The following is a 24,431-nucleotide window of genomic DNA, read 5'->3' on the forward strand; positions in this document are numbered from 1 at the left end:
TTATCATTTACTCTTCAGTCCAAATCTCGCTAGCAGATGAGATTTAAACCAACAGCCTTCTGTCTTTGGTCATCAGATGTGTTTTTTGCATCATAAAATCTGCTCGTTAAACATGATATATCACTTGTTTTACCATGCAGGTGGTACGATTCTGATGAAACGCCATTTCAGTGAGATAAACTTGTACACTGCCGACACGAAGATTGTATTTTTCAAATCTTTTTTTATACAAACTTTAAAAATCACACTGGTTCATTTCAAAAAAGAAAAACTTGGAACACAAACCTGTTGTACCTTTGGTAGAATAAAACAGATTGTTTCTAGTAACGCTAAAACTAACTTTTATTTTGTTTAGTTTTTGATCAATCAAATAGTATCAAATAGTGAAAAATTCCACAATTACAATTTCTTAAAGCTCAAGGTGACGTCAGTGACAAACGCTTTCAATTAATTCAACATAAAAAGAGGAAAAGCATCAAATTCTCACAATTGAGTAGCTATAACTATGGAATATTTTTTGCTTATAACTTGACTTCAATTATCCAAATAGTCATCAGTTTATTATTTATCTTTTTCTGTAATTGATCAACTAATCTTTTCAGCCCTAGTAACTCACAAATCGATCTTTTCTTGTCTTTTACAAATAACACTGCAAAATCCAGTTTGGAGACGAGTCATTGAACAACCCTTCAATGACGAGGCTCTGTTGATGAAATGACCGGAGGAGGAGAGAGCAGGAGGGGAGAAGATCTGTCTCTTAAAGTGGAGCATGTGTAGCACCTCAGACAAATGAGGACTTCAAACTGTCTGAACCAAAAGGAGTGACTCAATAAACAAAAAAGTGGACATGGCACAGTATTTCACTCTTAAGGGCTCTGATGCTGCATTTTTATCGCCGCCGTAAATTGAGGTTAAACTTCACATGTGGTTGACAGCTGACACATGAAGACAGCAGCCAGCTGCGGAGAGCTTTATAGTCACAGCATCACTGAGCTGACAAATGTGAGAGTTCACTAGCTATGTCACATGGTAACACACACACAGTATGGGTTTGACTTATGGTGGAAATTATCATCCAAAGCACCTTGCCTGTACCGTAAGAACATTTCTATCTGTCACTCAACTTGATATATTTTCTGCATTTCAATATGATGTGCATTTTAGGCAGAGGAGCATCACCGTAGTTTTACATAGACAGGGGATGAATGGAAAAAGGTCTGAATAAAAATGAAGGTCACGAGTCACTGATCTGGACCAGATTTCTATGTTTTGCTAAATTCTGCTATGGTTAGTTGGTGTTGAAGTGCAACGACTTCCCCGAGTTGGTTGATGGAAAAGGACTTAGAGGAGACGAGAGATCAGATTCAGACCACACCTTTATTATTACTTTAATATTTCTAGTATGCCTTAAGGGCTGCCATGTGAGTGTGTGTGTGAGTGACTGTAGGGCCCGGTTTCCTGTTATTCAGCACAAGATTCTAACTGTCTTAACTGCTGAGTTACCTAAGATAAGCATGTCACACAATATTGAGTATCATATGAGCAATCATAAGTAATAAGTAAACATATAAGAGAATCATATTATGCAATATCACTGTAGGGTTGTGTTGTATATGCACATTGGTCATTCTTTTTGTCTCACATCACTTGAATTTTTATGTAGCGTAGTTGATGACAGTATACCTCTGAAAATAATGAATATATTCTGACCAGCCTCAGCTTGAGCGTAATGCTAACACAGCATTAGCACAATTTCCATTTTAATGCGGTAGCATTGTAACAAACTTGCAATGTCCCAGCAATTTTAGTATTGATATTACACTGCCATGCTTAACATTAGCATGTTACATTATTAGCATGAGCATGCTTAATGGTTGCATGTTAACAAAGTAACAGGCTCAGTGTTGCATGCTTAATGCAGGGCTCTCAAGTTTTATCAAAAGTTTGGAGTGAGATAACACGTGTTTGAGGAGGAGCCACTCAAATATTTGCAGCAGCGGCCCCTCGACCCAGCCAATTCTCTCAAGTTTTTACTAGCAGTTAGATTTTACCTGCAAGTAATAACTGACCCGAACAAATAGAAAGTATAACAATAGGTAGATCTGATAAATAAATAAAAAATTTACATATGTACTTTTATTTACTTACAAAAATACAAATGTATCAAAACTAAAAAGAAATTTGGCCCCAAACGAGCCCACTGAACAGCAGTGCTGTACACATAGGCCTACAGTAGGATGGCAGAACTTGCCCTACAATGCCAAGCTGTGTGTGCAAGTAGGCTACACATTTCAGCTCATGAATGGTGTTTTGTGTTGTGATGGTTTGTTGCACATTTTAATGCCTTGATGACAGCAGGGGTACGGGGCTCCCACTTGAAGCACTGTGGCTCCTTTCCTTAGTTTCAGGTGGCAAAATAGTACTTTACTTAAGTACACAAGGTATTTGTACTGAACTTGAGTATTTTCTTTTCATGCCACTTTCTACTTCATCACATCTCAAATGGAAATATTTTACTTTTTACTTTATCTGACAGCTTTAGTTACTCGTTACTTTAAAAAAATAAGCTTTTTACACACAAAACGTATGAAGAGATTAAAAAATAGGATATTTTGATGTAAATTAAATGACTTAACAGTTTATGCAAATCCAGCTAGTAGAACTACATCAGTTAGGCTAATTGACAGAAATTTAATTGGCAACTGTTTTGGTAATTTTTAAAAACCGTTTCATGGTTCCAGTTTCACAAATGAGAAGATTTGCTGCTTTTACTTGATTATTTTAATGTATTTTTAATCATTTTGAGGTTTGACAAAATAAGCATTGTGAAGGTCTCACTTAGGGAACTGTGACAACATTTCTCACTATTTTCAGAATTTATTATTATATCGATTAATGGAGAAAATAATCAGCTGATTAAAATAAAATCACTAATTGCAGTCTGATACAAAAAAGTTCAACCTCAACCAACTACATTAATGCATGAGGAATAATAATCTAATGATATAATAGTATACAGTTATATGCTTTGAGTAGGCTACTTTTATTCTTAATTGGCTACTTCTACATTTTCCAGCTTATAGCCTAATTACATACTTTTACTTAACTTTTTCAATGCAGTACTTGCAGAGTATTTTTACAGTGATATGGCCTATGTTACTTTGGTCACCACTGGCTAAAAAAGCCAAAGCTGGAGGTTGCAAAGAGTTTGCAGAGTTTCTGACCACATTTTCAATAATAATTTAGCATGCATGTGGCTATACTCTCCAAAATCTTCTGCTCTCACTATCTTTGCATTACATTTATTCATTTAGCTTTTATCCAAAGCGACTTACAATTGCTCTACATGTCAGAGGTCACATACCTCTGGAGCAAAAAGGGGTTTCTTTTCTTTTCATATTTATGCTGATGACACACAAATATACTTGCCCGTCAGATCCACAGACCCTGGAATGCTGAGTTCACTTAACAACTGCCTTTGTGAAGTTAAAAATGGATGTCAAATAATTTCCTCCAGCTGAACTCAGACAAAACAGAAATCCTGGTCACTGGATCCCAGCAGATGGCAAATACTGCCATCTGCTGGTTCCCTAGTAAATCACATTAAGCCTGTGGCAAAGACTTGTGTTTGGTTTGATAGTAATTTAAATTTCGAGCAGCACACCACAAAGCTTGTTCAATCATATTTTTATCAACTTAGAAATATAGCAAAAATTCGATCTATGTTAACTTTTAAGGACACCGAGACCATTTTACACGCCTTCATCTCATCACGCCTGGATTATTGCAACAGCCTTTTCACCTGTTTAACCCAAAAATCTATTGATCGACTCCAGACTGTCCAGAACTCAGCTGCCAGGCTTTTAACAAGAACAAAGAAATATGACCACATTACTCCTATTTTAGCTTCATTACACTGGCTCCCAGTTGTTTTAGAATTGACTTTAAACTTTTTATTGATCATTTTTAAAGCTCTTCATGGCCTCTCGCCTTGTTATATTTCTGACCTTTTAGTCCCATACGCACCAGCACGTACCTTGAGATCCTCGGGCAGAGGTCTGTTGTCTGTTCCAGAGTCTCGACTGAAAACTAAAGGGGACAGAGCGTTTGCTGTCAGGGCCCCGAGGCTCTGGAACAGCCTGCCCGAGGAAATCAGGTCGGCTGAGTCAGTGAACTCTTTTAAGTCCCTTCTTAAAACATACTTTTATAGGAGAGCCTTTCCCGATCTTACTTGACTTTATTTTATTTTATATTTATCTTAAACGTGTATTTTGATCTTTTCTGTGTTTACTTGCTTGTATTGTTTGTCTTTTGGGTATTGTATTGTTGTCTTTGCACTTGCTGAAGCACTTTATAACTTGTTTTTGAAAAGTGCTCTATTATTATTAAGTGTCTTGCTCAGGGACACAGTGGGGAATTGAACCCGTTGCACCATCACCACCCAGGCAAGTGATTTCGTCCAGGAATCGTAAAATCAAAATGCTGAAAAAAATAACTACAGTTACCGCAGCCATCGGTCTTGCGCTTCCAACTTCCACGCCATGTGTGCATGCGCATCCATGTTGCCTGGTAACGAACGTGCTTTCAGCGGGTTCACGGAATTCACCCGAAGCAACACGTTTTAATTTCTGATCGGCTTAACAGCTCTGCCGTTTGAGACTTGAGAGCCCTGAATTATTAATGTTAGCGTGAACATGGTAAAAGAATTAGTAGTCTGTCATTTTAGCAGAAAGCAATCATTTCATTTGTCAAGCAACAACGCCAGACACACCAGTTCCTGCCTCTTTAATTGAGGCATGTTGAGCATGAGTCTGATCCACATCCAGGACCGAATGTTGAGCAAGTCTGACGAGGCAGAGCTGCTGGCATTTTAAGGACAACTCACCCTCAGGCCAAACTTAACATTGTCAGCAACACTGGTGGTAAAGATGTAAACATGGAAAAGTTTCAATTTTGTTGTTATCCCTTTTTTTTATCCGTCAATTTGTATAATGTGTATAATGAGCATTACGTCTCAGTATTACACCTGCAGTTGTGGCTTCAAACTGTTTTGTCTAATAAGTAATTGAATCTATTGGAAGCTATGTGACTGAAACATTCACACCCAATATGCCGTGTTTTAAGATAAGATGTTCCTTTAGTGATCTCCTGTGGGAGAAATTCAAATTGGCACAGTAGCACAGGGGAGTGTAGTGCAAAGAAAGCAAAAATAGAATGAATGAGAATCAGAATTTATATGGCTTCACCATGACCTGTATATGTATCATATATATGTATCATTATATATATATATATATATATATATGGTAGTTTTCAAAAACATTGAGGTCTGTGTTCTGTGGTCAGTTCTGTGATTTTGAAGAGTATTCAACCATTCAACATGTATTTGTAATGATAGACCCAGAGGTGAGTCTGACGGGGGTGAAGAGTTTGTAGACCTACACGGAACAAAATCAAGACCATGCAAATGTTTCTTTTTAATCCCACAGTGTTTTGCTCATAAGGTGAACTGCGCCGCTGTTTACAGTTAGTGAACTTTGTACTTGTGTTGTTTATCAGAGGTAACCGTTTAAAAAGTCAAGTATTTCTTCACCCCCAACAAATCCACAGCGCATCCCGGTCAGTCTGTGATGTTTTATAATAAAGTAAACCAAAGGGAAGAGAAAGAGGTGGAGAAGATCTAACATTCAGTACAGCGAGTCTAGCTTTTTCTAGTTCTTCTGTGGAATTGATTTTTTTTTGTGTGCAAACAGGTCAAATGTATACTGCTTCTCTGCTACTCTTGTCACATTTTTCACTAAGAATGCCCTTTGGTCTTGCAGGACTTATGACCCTTATTGCGCCGCTGGACTTTGAAGTGTCCCGGGAGCACTTCCTGTCTGTGGAGGGAAGTCGTGGCAAGTCATCCCTCAGCGACATCACCACGGTTATAATCAACGTGACCGACGTGAACGACAATGCGCCAGTGTTTGGCCGAGGCGACTTCAGCACAGAGATATTAGAGGATCTCCCGCCTGGAAGCCTGGTAATGAAGGTAAGAGCTGAGGCAAACACGTGTAGTTACGCAGAAAGATATATGTTTACATACAGAAATACAGTCTTTTTAGATGTTTTAGAACACAGATGGTGTTTGGCCTAAATACAGGCATTTAAACGGTGTAAAAGCTCAACTCGTGGCCCTCCACTGTTCATCAGAACCACCTGAACCAACCCAGAAACTGAGCAAGTGAAACGACAGGTGAAGGTTACATTAAAGTCTTCAAGTATGCATGCATACACACAGAATATTGAACACATTCACGCATAATAGACTCAAAAACATCAGTAATCTTTAATTGAATCACATAATTGAATTGGGCTTCAAATGAAATTTACTGAAGGACATTTCTCTGTTATCTGTAACTTCAAAATATCCTCTGTGTGTGTGTGTGTGTTTGTGTTTACTTTTGTGACCTCAACAAGCACACACAGATACATGAATGACATGCATCAGCACACACATAACAAAGGTATAACATCCAAATATCTGTCAGTCATGCAAGCACATGCTCTCAGATTATCTTTTCACACACACTCACCGACACAAACGCATAGAATACACACTTGTCTGACATTTGGCAGTTTGCTTCCATTTAGGACAAACACAGATAATTCAACTCGTAAAAAAAAAAAAAAAATCACACACATTTATAATTCTATACTCACAATAACAACATGTACAGTATGACAGTAGGGCAGTATGAGACGATGCATGTGTTAAAAACAGATTAAACGCACACACACACACACACGCGCGTACACACACATTATCCGCGTACACACACATTATCCGACATGTCAGCCATTATCTGTCAGGCCAGCATCAGAGATAACGCTACAATAACACAGCTCAGTGGCTCGCCGATGGTTGGACCACGCCTGGGTGCTGAGTCTGTAATCATATTGTTTCATATTTGACATTTTTCTTCTTACATCCCCTGTTCCCATCTCTCTGTTTTCACCATTTAACGCCATCATGTCACTGTTTGAAAGGTTTTAACTGTTTTCACATAATTGGGGGATAGTCTCCTCTGTCAGCGGGTAAAATTGTTTGACTCATTACAATAAGCCAAAGCTGTGGCAATAGAGGAAAACAAGCACTGAATGAAATCAGAACATGGTTTTATTGGAAGATGAGTCATGTTTGTCTATTATTGAGGCCAAGAGTCTTTTGTACATCCTGTTTCAATTGTTTCATGAATTTTCAATTCACTATCTATATATTTATATCAGTGTCAATATCTAGAAACAAGACAGAAGGTAGACTTGAAAAATTCTACAAAATACTCGAAACAAAGAATCTTCTTGCTTTAAGAAAAAGAAGACTAATTAGTACTAATAGTAAAGTAATTATTAATTAGATTTAGATCTCTGTTGTGACAAAGAAGGCTTAAAACTAAAGCCAATTAACCTATTATTGTTTTCAAGTAGAAGAAAAGTGCTTAAACAAATGATAAAAACAAATGCTTAAACAAGCCAATAATGTATGTAAAACACATCAATGTTGTCATTAGGTTAAAATTAAGGCTTAATGTAGTTATCAAGTCAACCTATTGGCAGGAACAAACAAATATTGTCATATAATATTGGCTGAAATATTGTTGTGTTCTTAATTTAAAGCTATACCAAGCTAACATTGTGATGAAGCTAAAGCTTGTTTCAGTGCTAAACTGAGCTCACAGGCAAGACAAACAAAACCATGCTTATTCTGTAGTCAAGTTAAAACCAGGGCCAAAGTAGTTGTCACGTAAAGACTGAGGCCTAAACAAGCCAATATTGTGGTCAGGTTAAAAATGTGGCTATAAAATATTATAACTAATATTCAAGCCAAATCCAGTGCTGAAACAAGCCAATATCTTTTTTGTTTTAGAGGTAAAGACAATGCTAATAAAAGCTAGAAACTGCTCATCACCCTGTAAACAAGTTAATATATTGTGTTCAAGCTTAAACCAGAACTAAAACAGGCTAATGTGTGTTATTTTCCAATAAGACGATTGAGGAATTAATGTTCCTTTATCGCAACAAGCTAATGTGTGTTGTTTTCAAGCTAACAACAAAGCTAAAACAAGAACCATGAACCTGGAGCTGAATAAAAACTATGCTTAAACTTTAGACTTGGTTGCAGCAGGATCACGGAATTTACCCGGAAACAAGACATTTTTTTCATTTCTGATCGGCTTAACGGCTCTGGCGTTTAGTACAGAGAAAGCTTTGAACTCGGCAGAAAAATGATCGTCCATTAATTATATATAGCGGGACAATTTCGTGGGCGTTATCTCTTAACTTACTTCTCAGCGTGGGAAATACAAGGTGTGGCGTGTGAGCTGTGAACTGGCTGAAATGCGTGTGTCTCACAGTGAATGTGTGACTTGAGAGCCCTGATTAAGTGAAATCAATCAAATCTTCAAATGCGATTTGTGGGGTTTCTTTTATTGTTTTCCCACCTTCAGGGCTGGTAACTTTATGGGAAAAAAAATAATATACAGTTGCTCCAATGAAATAAAAAAAATATTCACTGCACAAAAATCACTACACATCAGTTGTGCTAACTTATCAAACATTTTAGCTCTTTCGTGTAACAAAGAAAACAATGTGTCCATACACAGATAAATACATTAGTTATACAAATAAAAACACCGTTTCTTCCACAAGCTTCGACAATTCTAAACGCAGAGTTTAATACATCGTACACCACTAAACCAACGCATTGGCATATTGTGTAAAATAACTCACAAGAACATAATATTATTCATAAATGTTCTCACCGATAACAGCAGCAGCCATTCCAGGCAAAATAGCGCAGTTTTCTTACTTCCTGTATTTTCCCGCCGCCCCTTCACCTCTCTGCAAGCACGCTGCTCTTTGAGCCAGCAACGCTATGCCCCCTGCTGTCTAAAGTCAACACCTGCAGCAGTCTCGCGACCGCAGAAAATTGCACAGAGGTTTAATGACTTGAATGTCCTCTATTTTTAAGGTTTGACTTTATCACCCGGTTGCATAAATATTGTCAGTCAAGACACTGTCCTTACACCCAAGGATCCACATTCAAACCTTTTACTGAGACATTGTTTATCAGTATAGCATGTTCCTTTGACTTCTGCCGGACCTCTATCATCCCTCTAGAAGAAGCCAAAAGAGAATTTCTCTACATAGGATGAAGTATTATTCCTCTCCTCCCTTTTCTTTATCTCCAGGTAACGGCCACCGATCAGGATGGTCCAATCAACAATCTGGTGCGTTACTCCATAGTGAGCGGAGACCCTCAGCAGCAGTTCTCCATTCACTCTCGTAGTGGAGAAATCACTGTCCGCACTGCGCTGGACAGAGAAGAGGTCAGTTTCTGCGTGTGTCAAATAAAATTAATTAAATTTTAATTAAATTTTAATTAAATTAAAAATCAATAATAATAAATTTCACCTCTATCTCCTCTCCAGATCCCTCATTACTCTCTGACGGTGCAGGCAGCAGATGAAGGTGATCCTCCTCTTTCCTCTGCGGTTCTCATTACCATCACGGTCGTCGATGTCAACGACAACCCACCCCTCTTCTCCCAGGTCAACCACAGTCTGCTGCTACAGGCAAGACAAACAGAACACCTCACACAACATGTCTACATGACAACAAGAACAACCGTTTGCAAAAAAAATATGTGCCCCTACAATAATTAGGAGTATGCTTTTTTGCCTTTAACCCTGTTTCATTAATTTATTTGACCATTGCGGGACATCATAGGCAAGTCTGAGAGATTATTTTCCAATGTGTTCTGGTTGGGGGGGGGAAAGCTTTGGATATGTGTTTAGAAACCAACCACGTTCACAGCCTGGAGCAGTTTAAAACTGCCTGCAGTAGAGGTAAACATCGACCTCACACAAACCACATCTGCATTAAGTCAACAGGCAATGTGTAAAAACAAACAAACAAAACAAAAATATATATATATATATATATATAAATTCACCCAGTAAGCTCCGGAAAAGAATTGCCGGCTCATCAGCTCCTGCATATAACCTCTGGTGTCCTGAGGGGGTGAAGCGGCAGTAGCATTCATGTGTGAAATTTGACAACTCAATGGAAAAATATACCACAGTATATAACACAGGGACTCACTTCTACGTGAATATGAGCACAACATGCAACTCCTCATGAAAGGCCAGTTTAGTTCATCTGTTCATGATGCATTAGTAACCTGAATAAGCTTGCCATCTGTGGGGCCAAATATTCCTCAGGCAAGGCTGCACACGTCTACCTGCTCTGCTCCTGACTGCCTAACAAGATGTTAATGAAGACAGATGAACAAATGACTGAAGATAATTCAAGAGAAACCACTAAAGATCAGTCATTCTCGAATTTAAAGATCTCTCTGCCAGCTCTCCATCACTCCACCTGCTGCAGCTCAGAAACTCACATCCTGTCACTGAATAGCTGGTTCACGAGCCGAAGTGTCTGCGCTTTGATTGCATTAACTCTGATTGCATTAAGCAGATGCATGTTTCTGAAACTGGGGACAGGATTTGTTTTGTTGTTTTCAGACAGGCATTGCAGATAAGCCATTACGTGCCTTTGTTTGACTATTTGTCACTGTTGGACGTCCACTTTAACAACCGGCACATCTGCTGTAGTGACGCCTCTGTGTTGTATTAGGCTGAGGTCAAATTTGAGTATTTCACTAAAAGCAGAAGATGCAGAAGTTCAACAACAGAGCCATAAATAAAAATAATCCATGTGAACGTGTTTCCCTCCTGTGTTTAACAGGATTTAACTCCACCGAAGTGATCTGTTCACTGCATCTGTCAAATGTTTCTGTTGGGGCAGGTGACCTTATAAAGCAATGGTTTTACATTTTGTATAGGCATTGATTTTGTGATTTGAAGGCCAAAAGACATGTCAAGATGCCAATGTTATAACTGGACTAAATTTAAGTTATTAAACATCTAGGTTACATTTAACTTTTTTACAGCATTTCAATTACTGTATTTCAACATATATTTAACCCCTGCTTCAAATAAAAATATAGCAATTTAAAGCTCTTCCTTTGACCCTCACATTTTCTTAACAAACAAAACAGGATGTCTGTGAAGATTCTCAGTCATCCAAGTCATAGAAGAAGAAAGAAGGTTAAAGTCAAGGGCAACTGGACTTGGTTGAAGATACTAGAAGCTGTTTCGTCCCTCATCCCTGGCAGGGAAACTCAGCTATTTAACCTCAGTGGGGTCGTTTGCCAGGATCTTCGATACAGCTGGTTCCTTAGTGCTCCTCCTGGCTGTTGTAACGACGTCGTTATGTCGTTATGGTTGTTAGGACTACCCGAGGCCAGGACTGAACGACCATCGTTGGTATCCTCACCTGAGGCCAATAGGTTACGTTTGTTGACTTTCCTGGGAAGTGATGAAAGGACAGCATTGTAAGTGGTGGCGTAGGCCCCCTCCTCTGTTTGCCAAAACAGGATTGTGTTTCATGATGCGTGCTCTAATTGAAATTAGAAAGACCACACCGGAGGTATTGCATGTTTCAGCCCATTAACTCCAAACTGTGTATATTGTATTGCTGCCCTTCTCCCAAAGCATGCTGTACGTTTTTAGATTGATATCCCATCTTCTAGGGAACCACTGGTTTGTATTCATTTCAGTACACTATGAAAATCAACACACAGGGCCTTTTAAGATGGCCTGGATAGGTAATCTATCATTGTGAACAATTTAAGGATTTTCCTTGGTGGTTCAGTATTTTTAATGCAGTTGCTGCCATAAAGTGTTGTATTGATGAGATACCTTGTTGGAAAGTGAAATCCATAAGATAAAATAATCTCTTGGATGCACCAAAAGCGAGGGCTTTGAAAAGAGACACAGCCACTTTAAAGCTACAAAATGTTCACTTTCATTGGTAACTTTAATGTGGCAGGGTTTTCACAGCATGCTGACATCACTGTAAATCAGTTGCAGCCTGGAAGTTGATCTAATAATTTAAGAAAATGCTATATAAATGATTGGCACTAATGTGACTGATTTACTCTTTAGTTGCTAGTTGATTAGGTCCTCTAAGTAACTACTGTTTACTTACTTTCCCTTCATCACACAGTGAGCTCTCTTGAACTAAAGGCAGCCTAATACAATAGGATCTTTATAAGATTAAAGCACAAAAAACTACAGGCTCCAAAATGACCAATTAAGTTGAATCAATACCTCTCTAATATTAAATTGGTAATAAGATAATAATAATAACTTAACGTTGAAGAAAAAGGTGGATTAAAATCTTTGTCCCCTGCAGGAGGGCGAGTCACTTGGCAGCAGCATCCTCCAGCTCGTGGTGACGGACAAAGACACGCCCAGGAACGGCCCGCCTTTCTCCTTCCACATCGTCAGTGGCAACGAGGACCACCGTTTCCACGTTGACCAGGGTGGCCTTTTGTCGCTCTCTGCTCCTCTCAGAAAGAAGGTCAAACCCCATCACCAGCTCAAGATACAAGTAAGAATGTTCACCTCAGACCTGAGTACAAGCTCCAGTTTCCCCTCCTGAACTGCTGCTTGCTCACAATTTTTTTCACTCTACCGTCTGTCACTTTCCTTCCTAAGCTGTTTTCAAACAGCGGGGCGAAAACATCTATTGTCATATCTATCAAATTCCATGTTCAACCCAGAGACACTTTAACATCTTAATGTTTTTGCTGGAATCTCATGACAACAAAAATGAAAATCTCATAAATCGTCAAAATGAAAGAAACTGAAAAGCACTTATTGTAATCTTGGTTCAGTGATAAAATGCTGATGCACTGCAGAGCGTGGCCTCTGTTGCTGTGTCGCTGACAGTGCTGCCGGGAGCGGTGGCAATCACACTGGCAAACAGAAGAGGAAGTGATGACAGAGTCATTTCCATTGTCTGCTGTGGCATGGGTTTGGTCTGATTTCACAAGCTGAGAGTCCTGTGTTGATTTCGGTTCACCAATGAACTAATGAGACAACTTGCTTTGGGTGGATGTGGGGTCACACCTTCTGCATGTTACATGAATATATAGATATATCATAGATATAGACGGTGGTCCTTTAGGGATTGTGAACATCAAGTCGTATTATTAAGAAAGTCTGCCCTGTGAATTTAGAATAATTGACTGCTAATAGTATGAATAAAAATGACAGTTCAACTAGAATCCTTAAGTAGAGCTTTAACAAAGTTTACTCCGTTACGTCTGTCCACTAGAAAGAAGAGGTTCTTATGAGGTTACGGCTTTCAAGGCTGTTCAAGATAGAAGTGGTTTGAGTTTAGCAGAATGTGCATATTAGTGGATTAGTGCATTGCATGGATTTTTGTGGGCTGGTACAAATGTTTGGGTTTAAAACAGCTGATTGATGATACTTTGATGCATTTTTTATTCTGACCATTGCCGTGCTTAAAAAAATGTGTTTTTAGCCTCTGGTCAGTGTAAAAATAAATTCTCATACACAGCATCGTGGGACGGAAACTGTTCATTAAGGATATAAGTAATAAAAGTTATCAAAACCACATCAGCATTTATTCAAAGTGTTTCAGCCCGTTTCTACAGATTGCAAAAATGTCTAAAAAGTAGACATACTGTAATCTTTATGTAGCAGAATTCAGTTTTCTTATTTCCTACTCTGCTAATCATCTCATGACCTCTTAAATTAAGGGTTAGACATTTTGGAAAATACTCCAAAATAAAAAAAATAAAAAATAGAGTATGAATTAGATGGATATGAATCAATATGAAGATGGAACCCGCAGCCAGGGAGCTTAGCCTGTGGACTATTTCATGTTAGAGAGCAGTGACTTACTTGAGGTGCGGCTCGGTGGATCTTATTACCTTTTGACAGAATAAAGCTTGCAGTCCAGTCCATTACAAAATCAATTTTAATAAAAAGGCAAATATGAGCTTTCAGTCTATTCTTTGTGTCATGGGCTAACTGCTATCCTTGTACCAATCAGGTGACAGACAGCGGCCACCCTCCCCTTTCCTCCATCTGCGTGGTCAACATCAACGTCACAGAGCAGAGTAAGTATCCACCCTCTGTAGTGCCTATGGAGGTCTTCATCACAACATCTGGCGGACTGTTTGCCAACCGAGTCATCGGCAGGCTCCACGCCTCAGACCAGGATCTGCAGGACGTCCTGACCTACAAGCTGGTATCAGAACACCCAGACAAGGGGAGGTTCTCGGTCGACCTGGCTGATGGCAAGATCTGGGCAGATGAAAACCTGGAGGAGGGCTCGTACTCCCTCAACGTCAGCGTGACTGATGGAAAGTTCAGTGTCTGGACTGGGGTCAGAGTACACGTGTGGGCGGCTGACCAGAGGGTGCTGGACTCCGGCCTGACGTTGCAGCTGGATGGGCTGTCACCGGAGGAGTTTCTGGGCGACCACTGGAGAGGCCTCCAGCGCAGCCTAGGACAAGCTCTGGGTTTACCCAGACAAGAGCTTCACCTGGCCAGCCTGCAGCAGCTGCCTGACTCCCAGGTCCTGGAGGCCCTGCTGATCTGGAGGCGTCAGAGTGGAACCGTTGAGTCTCTGCCAACCAACAGACTTGCAGGTATTCAATAAAGATACATATTGAGCCAGTTAAATTGTCACAAATTGGCTGTCACAATGAGGGCCTTAGCTAAACCTGGTGCATTCCATAAAATACCTCATCGATTCTCAGATTAATGTATAAGCACAACATAAGATGGAGGAAATATGATGTATGATACATTTTGAATTAAACTAAAAGTAACCCAAAAGGTACAAATCTAGAGTAACATTCTTCTTCTTGGATTTGGGAATGAAATGCAATTAAGTTCCAGATTTAAAACTATGACATTGCAGTTTGACATCATAGCTCACTTAGCCCCAAAACACATAGGTAATTAGCTTTATATAGAAAAATAATTCCATTATTGCAATAATTCATTCCAAAGATATCAACTAGGCTGAAATACAAAGCAATGGAAGTCAGGCACATTTCTTCAATAGAGAAAGACTCCTTTGGCAGCCATTCATTTGCACACAAGTCAGTCAGATAATCCCTGTGAGACAAAGAGTCTCTTTGAATGTGCTATCTGAAAGTTTGAACTCTTTGATGTAGGTATTATATCGGACGTTGAGGACTCTCTGGGTCTCAGGATCCTCAGGGTGAGCCACAATGGATGTCTGGGTACCGGCTGTCCACCGCGAGGCTGCAGGAACGCCGTCCGACTGACAGGAGAAAGACTGAACCATTTCACCACCGCCAGAGCTGGTTACATCACCCCACGACACACATGGGAGAGCATCTGTCCATGTAACGGTACGTCTGTCTATCTGTTCGTGTGTGTGTGTGTGTGTGTGTGTGTGTGTGTGTGTGTGTGTGTGTGTGTGTGCGTGTGCGTGTGTACCTGTGCTTTGGAGAAGCTTTAATGAGGGAGTGTGAATGAGTATTGATGTGAGCACGTGTGAACCCAAGAGGAAGCGGCAGCCTTTCATCTGCAGGAACAAGGCACAGCTCATCTCCCTCCTCTCTCCTAAAGAGCTGGACGAGTCTGCGGCCTCGGATGCAGCAGTGTTTTCCAGCTGCTCTGACAATTGATCCAGTTCAAATCTGCGGAGCTGAATAAGAAAACAAGCCGTACGTGCACTCCTGCAGAGCCGACTCTCTTAACATCCACACAGAGCAGAGAGTGCATGCTACCCACGACTGATATCTCATTCAACTGTGGTTGTATCTTAAAAAACATGTTGTAACTGAGGAAAATGTAGGTGAAGAAAGGTTTAATTTAACCTACATTTGTACATTTTATTTCTTCAGTCACAACAGAAAAATTGACATTTTTATGTTTTTTAGTTTATTTTTTATTTCTGCGTAAAAGTACAAGAATTATAAAAGATGTATAGTAAATTAAAAGAAAAACCACATGCAGGATTGGCCTGCTGAAAGCTCAAAGCAAGAAACGTTTATATTAATTAGGGGAAAATAAGGGAATAGAAAAGCAATTAGGGGACAAATTCTTAAAAGAAATGGGAAGAAAAAGACAGTTGTTTCTCATTAATGCTGTACAAAACATGGTCTTTAGTCTCTTCAATGTCTTTTGTCCAAGCATACTGCTTTTGGAGAGTTTTGACAACCTTTCATCCTGCCAAATAGACACTGAGATGTCAGTTCTGGGGTTGAGGTGAGTAAATAGTGTCTCTAGAAATGGCTGAATATGAGCATCAGTCTCTCTTCTGTGGTTTCCTCTCAGTTCTGCTGGAACTTCCAAGTATAAAGACCCAACTTCCATCACTTGCTTCAGATTAAACTCCATGAAGATATCTGTTGGTGCCAAAGACCAATGAAGCTTCTTCTTCTCACCTTCTTCTCAAACACAATGATCTAAGGGAGTAAATCCCCACAATTTCATATAAATCACTCATAGCACGTTCAGTGTGGATATGGGCCCTCAGTTAGTTTCTGTTACAGCCGACTGAACATCTAAAGCACGGCGCAGCGGTGTTTGCTCGTCCTCAGTGACTCAGTGGCATTCCTGTGAGGATTAGTGGTGTGAGGACAGAATAAAGTCACATAGGTGGTCTCCAGGACTTGTTTAGAGTCTTCTTCCCTCTGGAATAACTTCTGAATGTGTTATCGCCACCATATTTTGACTATAACGGATACTTCTTTGTTCTTAAGAGACTCTGGGGTTCGGCGATAAGGAGATGTGTGAGGAGAGAGAACAGTGGTATGACGGTGTTAGGTTACAGTTTGTGCTCCAGTGTGGAAAGTTAACTGTCGAGTGTCAACTTCTTTTTTTTTATTTTTATAATCAAAATCATACAAAGCATCATGTCACGTAGCCACGAAAAAATGTCTTTTGGGTGTCACTGAACCTTCTGTACTTTCGTCTGGAAAAGAAAAGCAATTATCCCACAATTCTGATAATCAAGTAAGTCCATTATTACTCAAAAATGCAAAAGATTTTCTGCTTCAAGCTTCTCAAACATGAGGATTTGCTGCCTTTCTCTGTAATATATCACTTGTTATTGTTGGATTGTTAAGACAAAATAAGACCTTTGAAGGTGCCACTTTCAGCTCTGGAATAACATTTCTGGCACTTTATGGAATGAACTTTTATTCAGTTAATTGAAGAAAAAATATATATATATTCATCTGAAACAACAGTAACTCTTGGTTGCAGCCCTACAAAATTCACAAAGAAAAGAACTAATACCATGAAGTGTTTTAACTAGTATACACAAATACACATTATTAAAGGTTAGCCAATTTGAAAATGTAAATGAACAAACTGGCAAAAGTCATACAGACATGCCTTTGAAGTTTGATTATAAAGTCGCACTTTCTGTATTTGTCATAAAATTTGAAATTTTTATTGGTCGTTTGTAAGGTTCTTTTTTATTTTATCCATTGAAAGTTGATTGACCGGTGAAGTGTTTACTGCAACAGCTGATCAACAAGACTCTCATTACCTTCCCCAGGAAGCCAGTCTGGGTTTTTAAACAGGTGACCTATTAGACACAAAAAAACTTCATCAAACAAACTGGTGTTTTCTAAATTTGCTTCAGAAAGCAGTGCGGACCACGAAGTCTGAATAAAAGTTACTGATTCAAATCCCACCTCAAAAAAAAGTTGTTTTTCTCCAAGTAAAGACTTTGAGAACGTGTTGTTACTAAACCTCCTCACAGGCATCATTAAAGATTCATCTGAGAACTCCTGCCAGACCAGTCGCAGATGACTTTGTTCTTGTTTGGCGATTTTCCAGTTAAAAATATCAAACTAATTTGAGAAAAACATTTCGATCACACATTATGTTCATTTTACACCATGTTTCATTTGCAGACTCAGCAGTCACATTTGGTGGAAAGTGAATGTGTCAGCGCTGCCTTGAGGATTGATAAAGATTAGTTGAAGGTCTTTTTTTTTCCTTCCCAAAGTTGTGTGACCTTGAGTTGGAATGTGAAAAAGGTTCAATGTTGTGGAATTATTTTGGAGTCATTTGGTGCCTACAAAAGCTTTGTTAACAAGAATTTCTGATTTTCTAAAAGGCTAGAAAGAGTCTTTAGAGATAAATAGAAGAGCTGGTTTGCAAAGAATTACCTGAGATTTATCACTTTGTCCAAGATACTTTATAAAAGGCATTAACCTGAGGACTTCAATCAATTAAAAAAAAATTTCAGTGGCAATAAATTATTCTAAAGTTGTTTCTTTAAAGCTGTGTGAACACATTATCCTAAGATTTCCAACTATTTAAATACACATTAAACCTATTTTTCTGCTCAAAATTTATTTATCATAAATATGAACAAAAAATTGTGAAAGTAGTACAGACACGGTTAAGTACAAATCACGTACTGTACCGATCCGGTCAGTCACGTTGCTTGACAAACAGTATTCATTTTACTGTGATGCAACAAAAAGACAACCATCCATTTAGATCCAAGACGCTGGAACGAGGTACTTAAACGATTAATTTGTACCAAATTAATTGATGCCAAGTAAGTAATCAACTAATCCCCTCACGAAAAATAAGTGCAACCGATGTAATGTAGGCATCTAGCTGAAGAATGTGTGATTACAGTGAGGGAAAAAATAATTTGATCCCCTGCTGATTTTGTACATTTGCCCACTGGCAAAGAAATGGCCAGTCTATAACTTTGATGGTAGGTTTATTTGAACCGTGAGAGACAGAACAACAACAACAAAAAAATTCTGAAAAAAAAACACTCAAAAATTTTATAAATTGATTTGCATTTTAATGAGTGAAATAAGTATTTTACTGGTAACAAGCTGGGATTAGGAGCACACTCTTAAAGGGAGTGCTCCTAATCATGTTTGTTACCTCTTTAAAAGACACCTGTCCACAGACGCAATCAATCAATCAGATTCCAAACTCTCCACCATGGCCAAGACCAAAGAGCTGTCCAAGGATGTCAGGGACAAGATTGTAGACCTACACAAGGCCGTAATGGGCAACAAGGCCATCGCCAAGCAGCTTGGTGAGAAGGTGACAACAGTCGGTGCGATTATTCACAAATGGAAGAAACACAAAACAACTGTTAATCTCCCTTGGTCCGGAGCTCCAAGCAAGATCTCACCTCGTGCAGTTGCAATGATCATGGGAACAGTGAGGAATCAGCCCAGAACTACACAGGTGGATCTTTTCAATGATCTCAAGGCAGCTGGGACCATAGTCACCAAGAAAACAATTCATGTAGCTGTGAAGGACTGAAATCCTGCGGCGCCAGCAAGTTCCCCCTGCTCAAGAAAGCGCATGTACAGGCCCGTCTCAAGTCCGCTAATGAACATCTGAATGATTCAGAGTGTTGTGGTCAGATGAGACCAAAAATCTAGCTCTTTGGCATCAACTCAACTCACCGTGTTTGGAGAAGGAGGAATGCTGCCTATGACCCCAAAAACACCGTCCTCACCGTCAAACATGGAAGTGGAAACATTATGCTTTGGGGGTGTATTTCTGCTAAGGGGACAGGACAACTTCACCGCATCAAAGGGACGATGGACGGAGCCATGTACCATCAAATCCTGGGGGAGAACCTCCTTCGCTCAGCCAGGGCATTGAAAATGGGTCGTGGATGGGTATTCCAGCATGACAATGACCCAAAACACACGGCCAAGGCAACAAAGGAATTGCTCAAAAAGAAGCACATTAAAGGTCCTGGAATGGCCTAGCCAGTCTCCAGACCTTAATCCCATAGAAAGATTGAAGTTGCCAAATGTCAGCCACGAAACCTTAATGATTTGGAGAAGATCTGCAAAGAGGAGTGGGATAACATCCTTCTTGAGATGTGTGCAAACTTGGTGGCCAACGTCTGACCTCTGTGATTGCCAACAATGGCTTTGCCACCAAGTACTAAGTCATGTTTTGCAGAGGGGTAAAATATGTAATTCACTCATGAAAATGCAAATCAATTTATGACATGAGTTTTTCAGATTTTTTTTATTGTTATTCTGTCTCACTGTTCAAATAAACCTGCCATTAAAATTATAGACAGATAATTTGTCAGTGGGCAAACGTACAAAATCAGCAGGGGATCAAATATTTTTTTCCCTCTCTGTAAACTTAACAAAACAGCTCATAACAAACTCGTGCAAGACCAACAAGATTTAGGATTTCATAGTGTTACTTTTGGTTCAAAGAATGATTGGTGAGCTACTCACTAAGTGCTCACTATCATTTTTTTTTAATGTCTCAGAGTCGGCGGTGAGGTTTGACGGTAAATCCTACCTGAAGTACCTTCACAGGATGGATGAGGACAACCAGGATTTCAAACTGTCACTGAGCTTCAAGACTCTCCAGGAGCAAGGCCTCATCATGTCCACCAACAGCACCAACGACTGGGGAACTTTACAGGTATTTAACTCTCTGAGCCTGCACTCATTGAGGAACAGATGACAGGACTTATATTTAGATGTGGCAGATGTACTACACTGATTTTTGTAAGCAGATGCGGCTTCTTTTTGTTTGTTCCAAAGGTTCAGCCTGTTACTGTCATTTCTATTCTGTCATTCTACAGCTGTTCTGTTACAGCTTGTGCTGAATACACATTTGGTATACGACGTGTAGTTAGTGTAGACCAACGGTTCCCAAACCTTTTAGGCAGCACACCCCCTTCTACATCTTGACCAGGTTGCTGCACCCCCTCTATTTAGTTTTTTTTTCCATATATATTGACTTATTTTACTTATTAATTTTTTTCTTCACTTATTTATTTGCTCAATGTCCCGCCCACAGCATCTGATTGGTGACACGTTGCGAATAATAGCTTATCCCTTTGCTCCGGTGAGCAGCGGAGCTGTGTGTTGAAGAGAAGGCAGCCTATATTACTGAAGGTGCAATAAACATCAAAATCTGAGGATCTGTTTCTGTGATTACAAGCAGCCCTGTCTCCCTGTTACACCAGTGTGAACATGCCCAAAGTCACAGCTACGGGGTTTCACTCGGTGACACTCTTGAAAGTGAAAGTAAATCAGTCGCTCTCCCCTTACACTCACTGAGCTTAAACACAGCATGCATCTGTCTTCTCTGTGTTTTCACTGCAACTCTGCATCGCGGTGTAACGTTATATATTTACTACTTTAGAAAGTAACCGTGCCAGTAAAAGTTTTTCCCCATACTGTGATGTTTAAACTTTGCAATCAATACATATTTTACCTGCGTGTCCAACCGTGCGGAGGAAGGTGGGGGGGTATTTTCATGACAAAACAAAACTGTTTCAAAACATCCCCCCTCTGTTTCTTTTACAAATCTCACCCTGTGTGTAGCCTCATAAACAGATAACAAGAGGATCTATTTGAGAATTTGTAAGAGGCCTACAGCGCGGGTGGCTCAGCCTGAGAGGGAGAGAGGGAGGGAGGGGAGAGGGAAAGAGGTGTGTGAGTAGCCATTTCCTGTCAGCTAACTATTAATAATAAAGTTTTTAATTTTAAATTAAATTTACAAAGGAAAGTTTTGAATTTAGGTTTATATTTTGTGAAAAATTCCACAAAAAAATAATAGTTGTAGTTATTACACGGACCCCCTAGAGACAGCTCACACACTCCCAGGGGTGCACGCACCACACTTTGGCAATCGCTGGTGTAGACCAGTGGTTCTCAAAGTGGGGTCCGAGGACCCCCAGGGTTATTTGAGGGGGCTCCAGGGGGTCCCCGGCAAAAAGGGGAACAATTTATTTTCACTACAATTCTATCCATAAGTAACATAACGACAGAGTATATGACTATTTTAGTCATGGGTTTCATACATTTTTCTGTAATAAAACATCTAAAAGCAAAAATACTATGAGACGGACAACCCTCAGATAAAATCTTATCAAACTGGGGACCGTGGTCTAATTTGTGTCAGTTTAGGGGTGAATAAGTGTAACTTCAAGTGTAAACACTGTACACTGTAACTAAGTAAATTTACTCAAGTAATCTACTTAACTTCTACTCCACTACATTTGTCTGCCAGATATAGATATTAGTTACAAGTTTTTACATCCAAATCTTATGACCAACTTGTAAAATATGATGCATTGTTGTACTGTAGACCAGAGGGATCAGGTACAAAGAAGATATTCTTCTTTGAGTCATAACTCTGAACATAAAGACATTTATTATGCAGGCATTTGTAGATTCAATGTGATTTACACGTTCTGAGGGTATCATCATCTTACTAATAAATAAACATATATCCTTAAATCAGAAAAGAATCATTTATTTGTAGTGAAAGATCTCATAATTTCGTTCATCACTGAAGTGTTTCATATTTATTATTTTTACTATAATTATATAAAAATGAAATACAGCAATTGCATTTCGTTTTCAAGTTATTAAGTTGTGAAGTTACTGCTGGTGTATTTGCATCAGAATGCGTTGGCTCTCAGCAACGCTGCAGCATTCATTTAAAAGTGGTCCACGGACAAACCAGTAAAGAAAAGACATGCACGTGACGTGTTTGTTCTGTTCACATGAGACGTATAGATCTCCTTGTTGTTGTTGGTTTGAAATGTCACAACAGCTCAGGGTGATAAAACAAAGGCTGCAATTCCAACTAATTGAACAAGAAAATCCTTATTTTCATTCATTTGAAGGCAGTGTAAATGTTTTTATATTCTCCCCTGAGCTTGCAGCTAATTTATTTTGCCCTTCAAGTGTTGCTGCTGCGGAGAGATTTAATATTTTACTAATTGTCAGGTGTTGTTAGTGTAATGCTGTTTGACACTAATTTACTATCAGAATGATAAAAACTGAGAGCTGCTGATTTCATCTTGGGGAGTTGTCACTGGGGAACAACGATGACGAATGCAGCTTTTCAATCCATTTTCCAGCTCTGATTCACAAATACTGCTGGATGTTCCACTTCAACTGTGCAAATTGAAATCTTTAAGTTCAATATTTTATTAGCTGTCATGTTATGAGCACAGGTGTCAAATTCTTTTAAATAATTGATATCTGGTGAGTCGTCGGTCTTAGAGTTTGCGTCTAACCTCTGTTTTCCCTTTTCTGTGTTTACTGCAAACACAGATCTCATAATAGCAGAACGCTGCTGTGAATTTGGGTCAACATTGTCAACATTACACAGCCCCTGTTGACACCCTGAAACTTGGGAAATAAAATCAACCTGATTTAAACTTGTTCTATTGTGGCAACACTGACATTTCAGACAACGTGCCCTTCTTCACGGTGAAATACCAGCTGTGTCCTGGGCCTTTTCATATTCTCTGTGCTGACAAGAAAAGCCAGCGTGAGAGTGAGACAGTTTGTTATTGAGTTAGTGTTTTTTTGTTTTTTTGAACTGTCCAAACCCTGCTGGTTCTCTCTCACCAAATCCTGTAGATTATCAAATTACTGCATATCAGGCATGCTCTCCTTTATCTGTGTGTCAGATTATATCACGTGTTTATGTGTGCTAAATGCCTGATTGAATATCAAAGGTGGCAGTAAACTCCCAACCCGCACACATTTAAATTCCACAAAGGTCTATGAAGCCAGAAATACACATTCTGATTTATTATTCCCCGCTTTTCCCACGTAATCATTTCATCAATGCCCTTTTAACTGGGGTTGTGACGACTGCTAGCTCTGAATGCAGCGCGTGAGCCACATGTTCCCTTTTCCATCAAAATGCACGCAGGGGGAACCAACTTCTGCAGGAGTTCTAATGAAAAACTCTTCAAGATTTATTAACATGGTTTTCTGGAATTGTCAAGGGAAAGGAAGATTAACCTCTGTGCTATAATACAAGGTCTACTGTACCATATTAAACGGGCACGTTGAAAGAGAATAATGAATTGTTGTGTTCCTTGAGAGACATGAATAATTCTCTAAACAGATAACCAAAAAAAAATGCAGCGTGATACTTCTCTTTGTGAGCTTTTCTCATACGTGACATCCATGAGGTCTTGGGCAGAATATTCAATCATTTTGATTCTCAGAAAACTTCAAAAGCAGCATTCAGTCTTTCCCAAGGTTTACCTCCTGGGTTTTGATTCTCGGCTCGCACATACAAGAATGGGTCCCTGACTGATTCATTGTCAGCAACAGAAAATGGCTTCAAAAGGAATTTCTGAACGTGGTCATCTGAGAAGTCCCTCGTCTGGTTTTTGTGATGACTTCAAAGAAACTTCTAGAAGCTACAAAACACTATTTACGTGCTTCATTCCCATGTGATGGGAACTGCCGTGAGTCTCAGTGGTTTCTTATAAACCACCAAGTCTCATCGGTGTGTTTTTGAAAGACCTATTTGCTGCTCATGTCTTAAGTCATCACCTTTTATAATGGAAATTGTAGCTGATTGACTGTCATATCAATTCAGGCTATTATTTTCCTACGAAAGAGGAAGAAGTTCAGTGTCTTACTCAAGGACACAGTGTAGGAGTTCAGATAATACAACATGTGACCTTTCACTTAGTAGACAGTCTGTAATGGTGAGGTGCCT

At 39.4% G+C, this 24,431-nt stretch overlaps 1 protein-coding gene across 1 annotated transcript in view; it reads left to right on the forward strand.

Moving 5' to 3' along the window:
• The window catches only part of fat2 (FAT atypical cadherin 2), a 113,787-nt gene that overhangs the window by 63,087 nt on the left and 26,269 nt on the right, over positions 1 to 24,431 (forward strand). Inside the window, 7 exon segments of the mRNA XM_038699096.1 lie at positions 5,823 to 6,034; positions 9,234 to 9,371; positions 9,474 to 9,617; positions 12,304 to 12,501; positions 13,975 to 14,575; positions 15,110 to 15,310; positions 20,206 to 20,363. Of these exon segments, the coding sequence (XP_038555024.1) occupies positions 5,823 to 6,034; positions 9,234 to 9,371; positions 9,474 to 9,617; positions 12,304 to 12,501; positions 13,975 to 14,575; positions 15,110 to 15,310; positions 20,206 to 20,363 (1,652 nt within the window).

The sequence above is a fragment of the Micropterus salmoides genome, unplaced genomic scaffold (genome assembly GCF_014851395.1).
Source record: "Micropterus salmoides isolate LMB-PRFRI ecotype aquatic unplaced genomic scaffold, ASM1485139v1 Ms_hic_scaffold_5, whole genome shotgun sequence".
Taxonomy (NCBI): domain Eukaryota; kingdom Metazoa; phylum Chordata; class Actinopteri; order Centrarchiformes; family Centrarchidae; genus Micropterus; species Micropterus salmoides.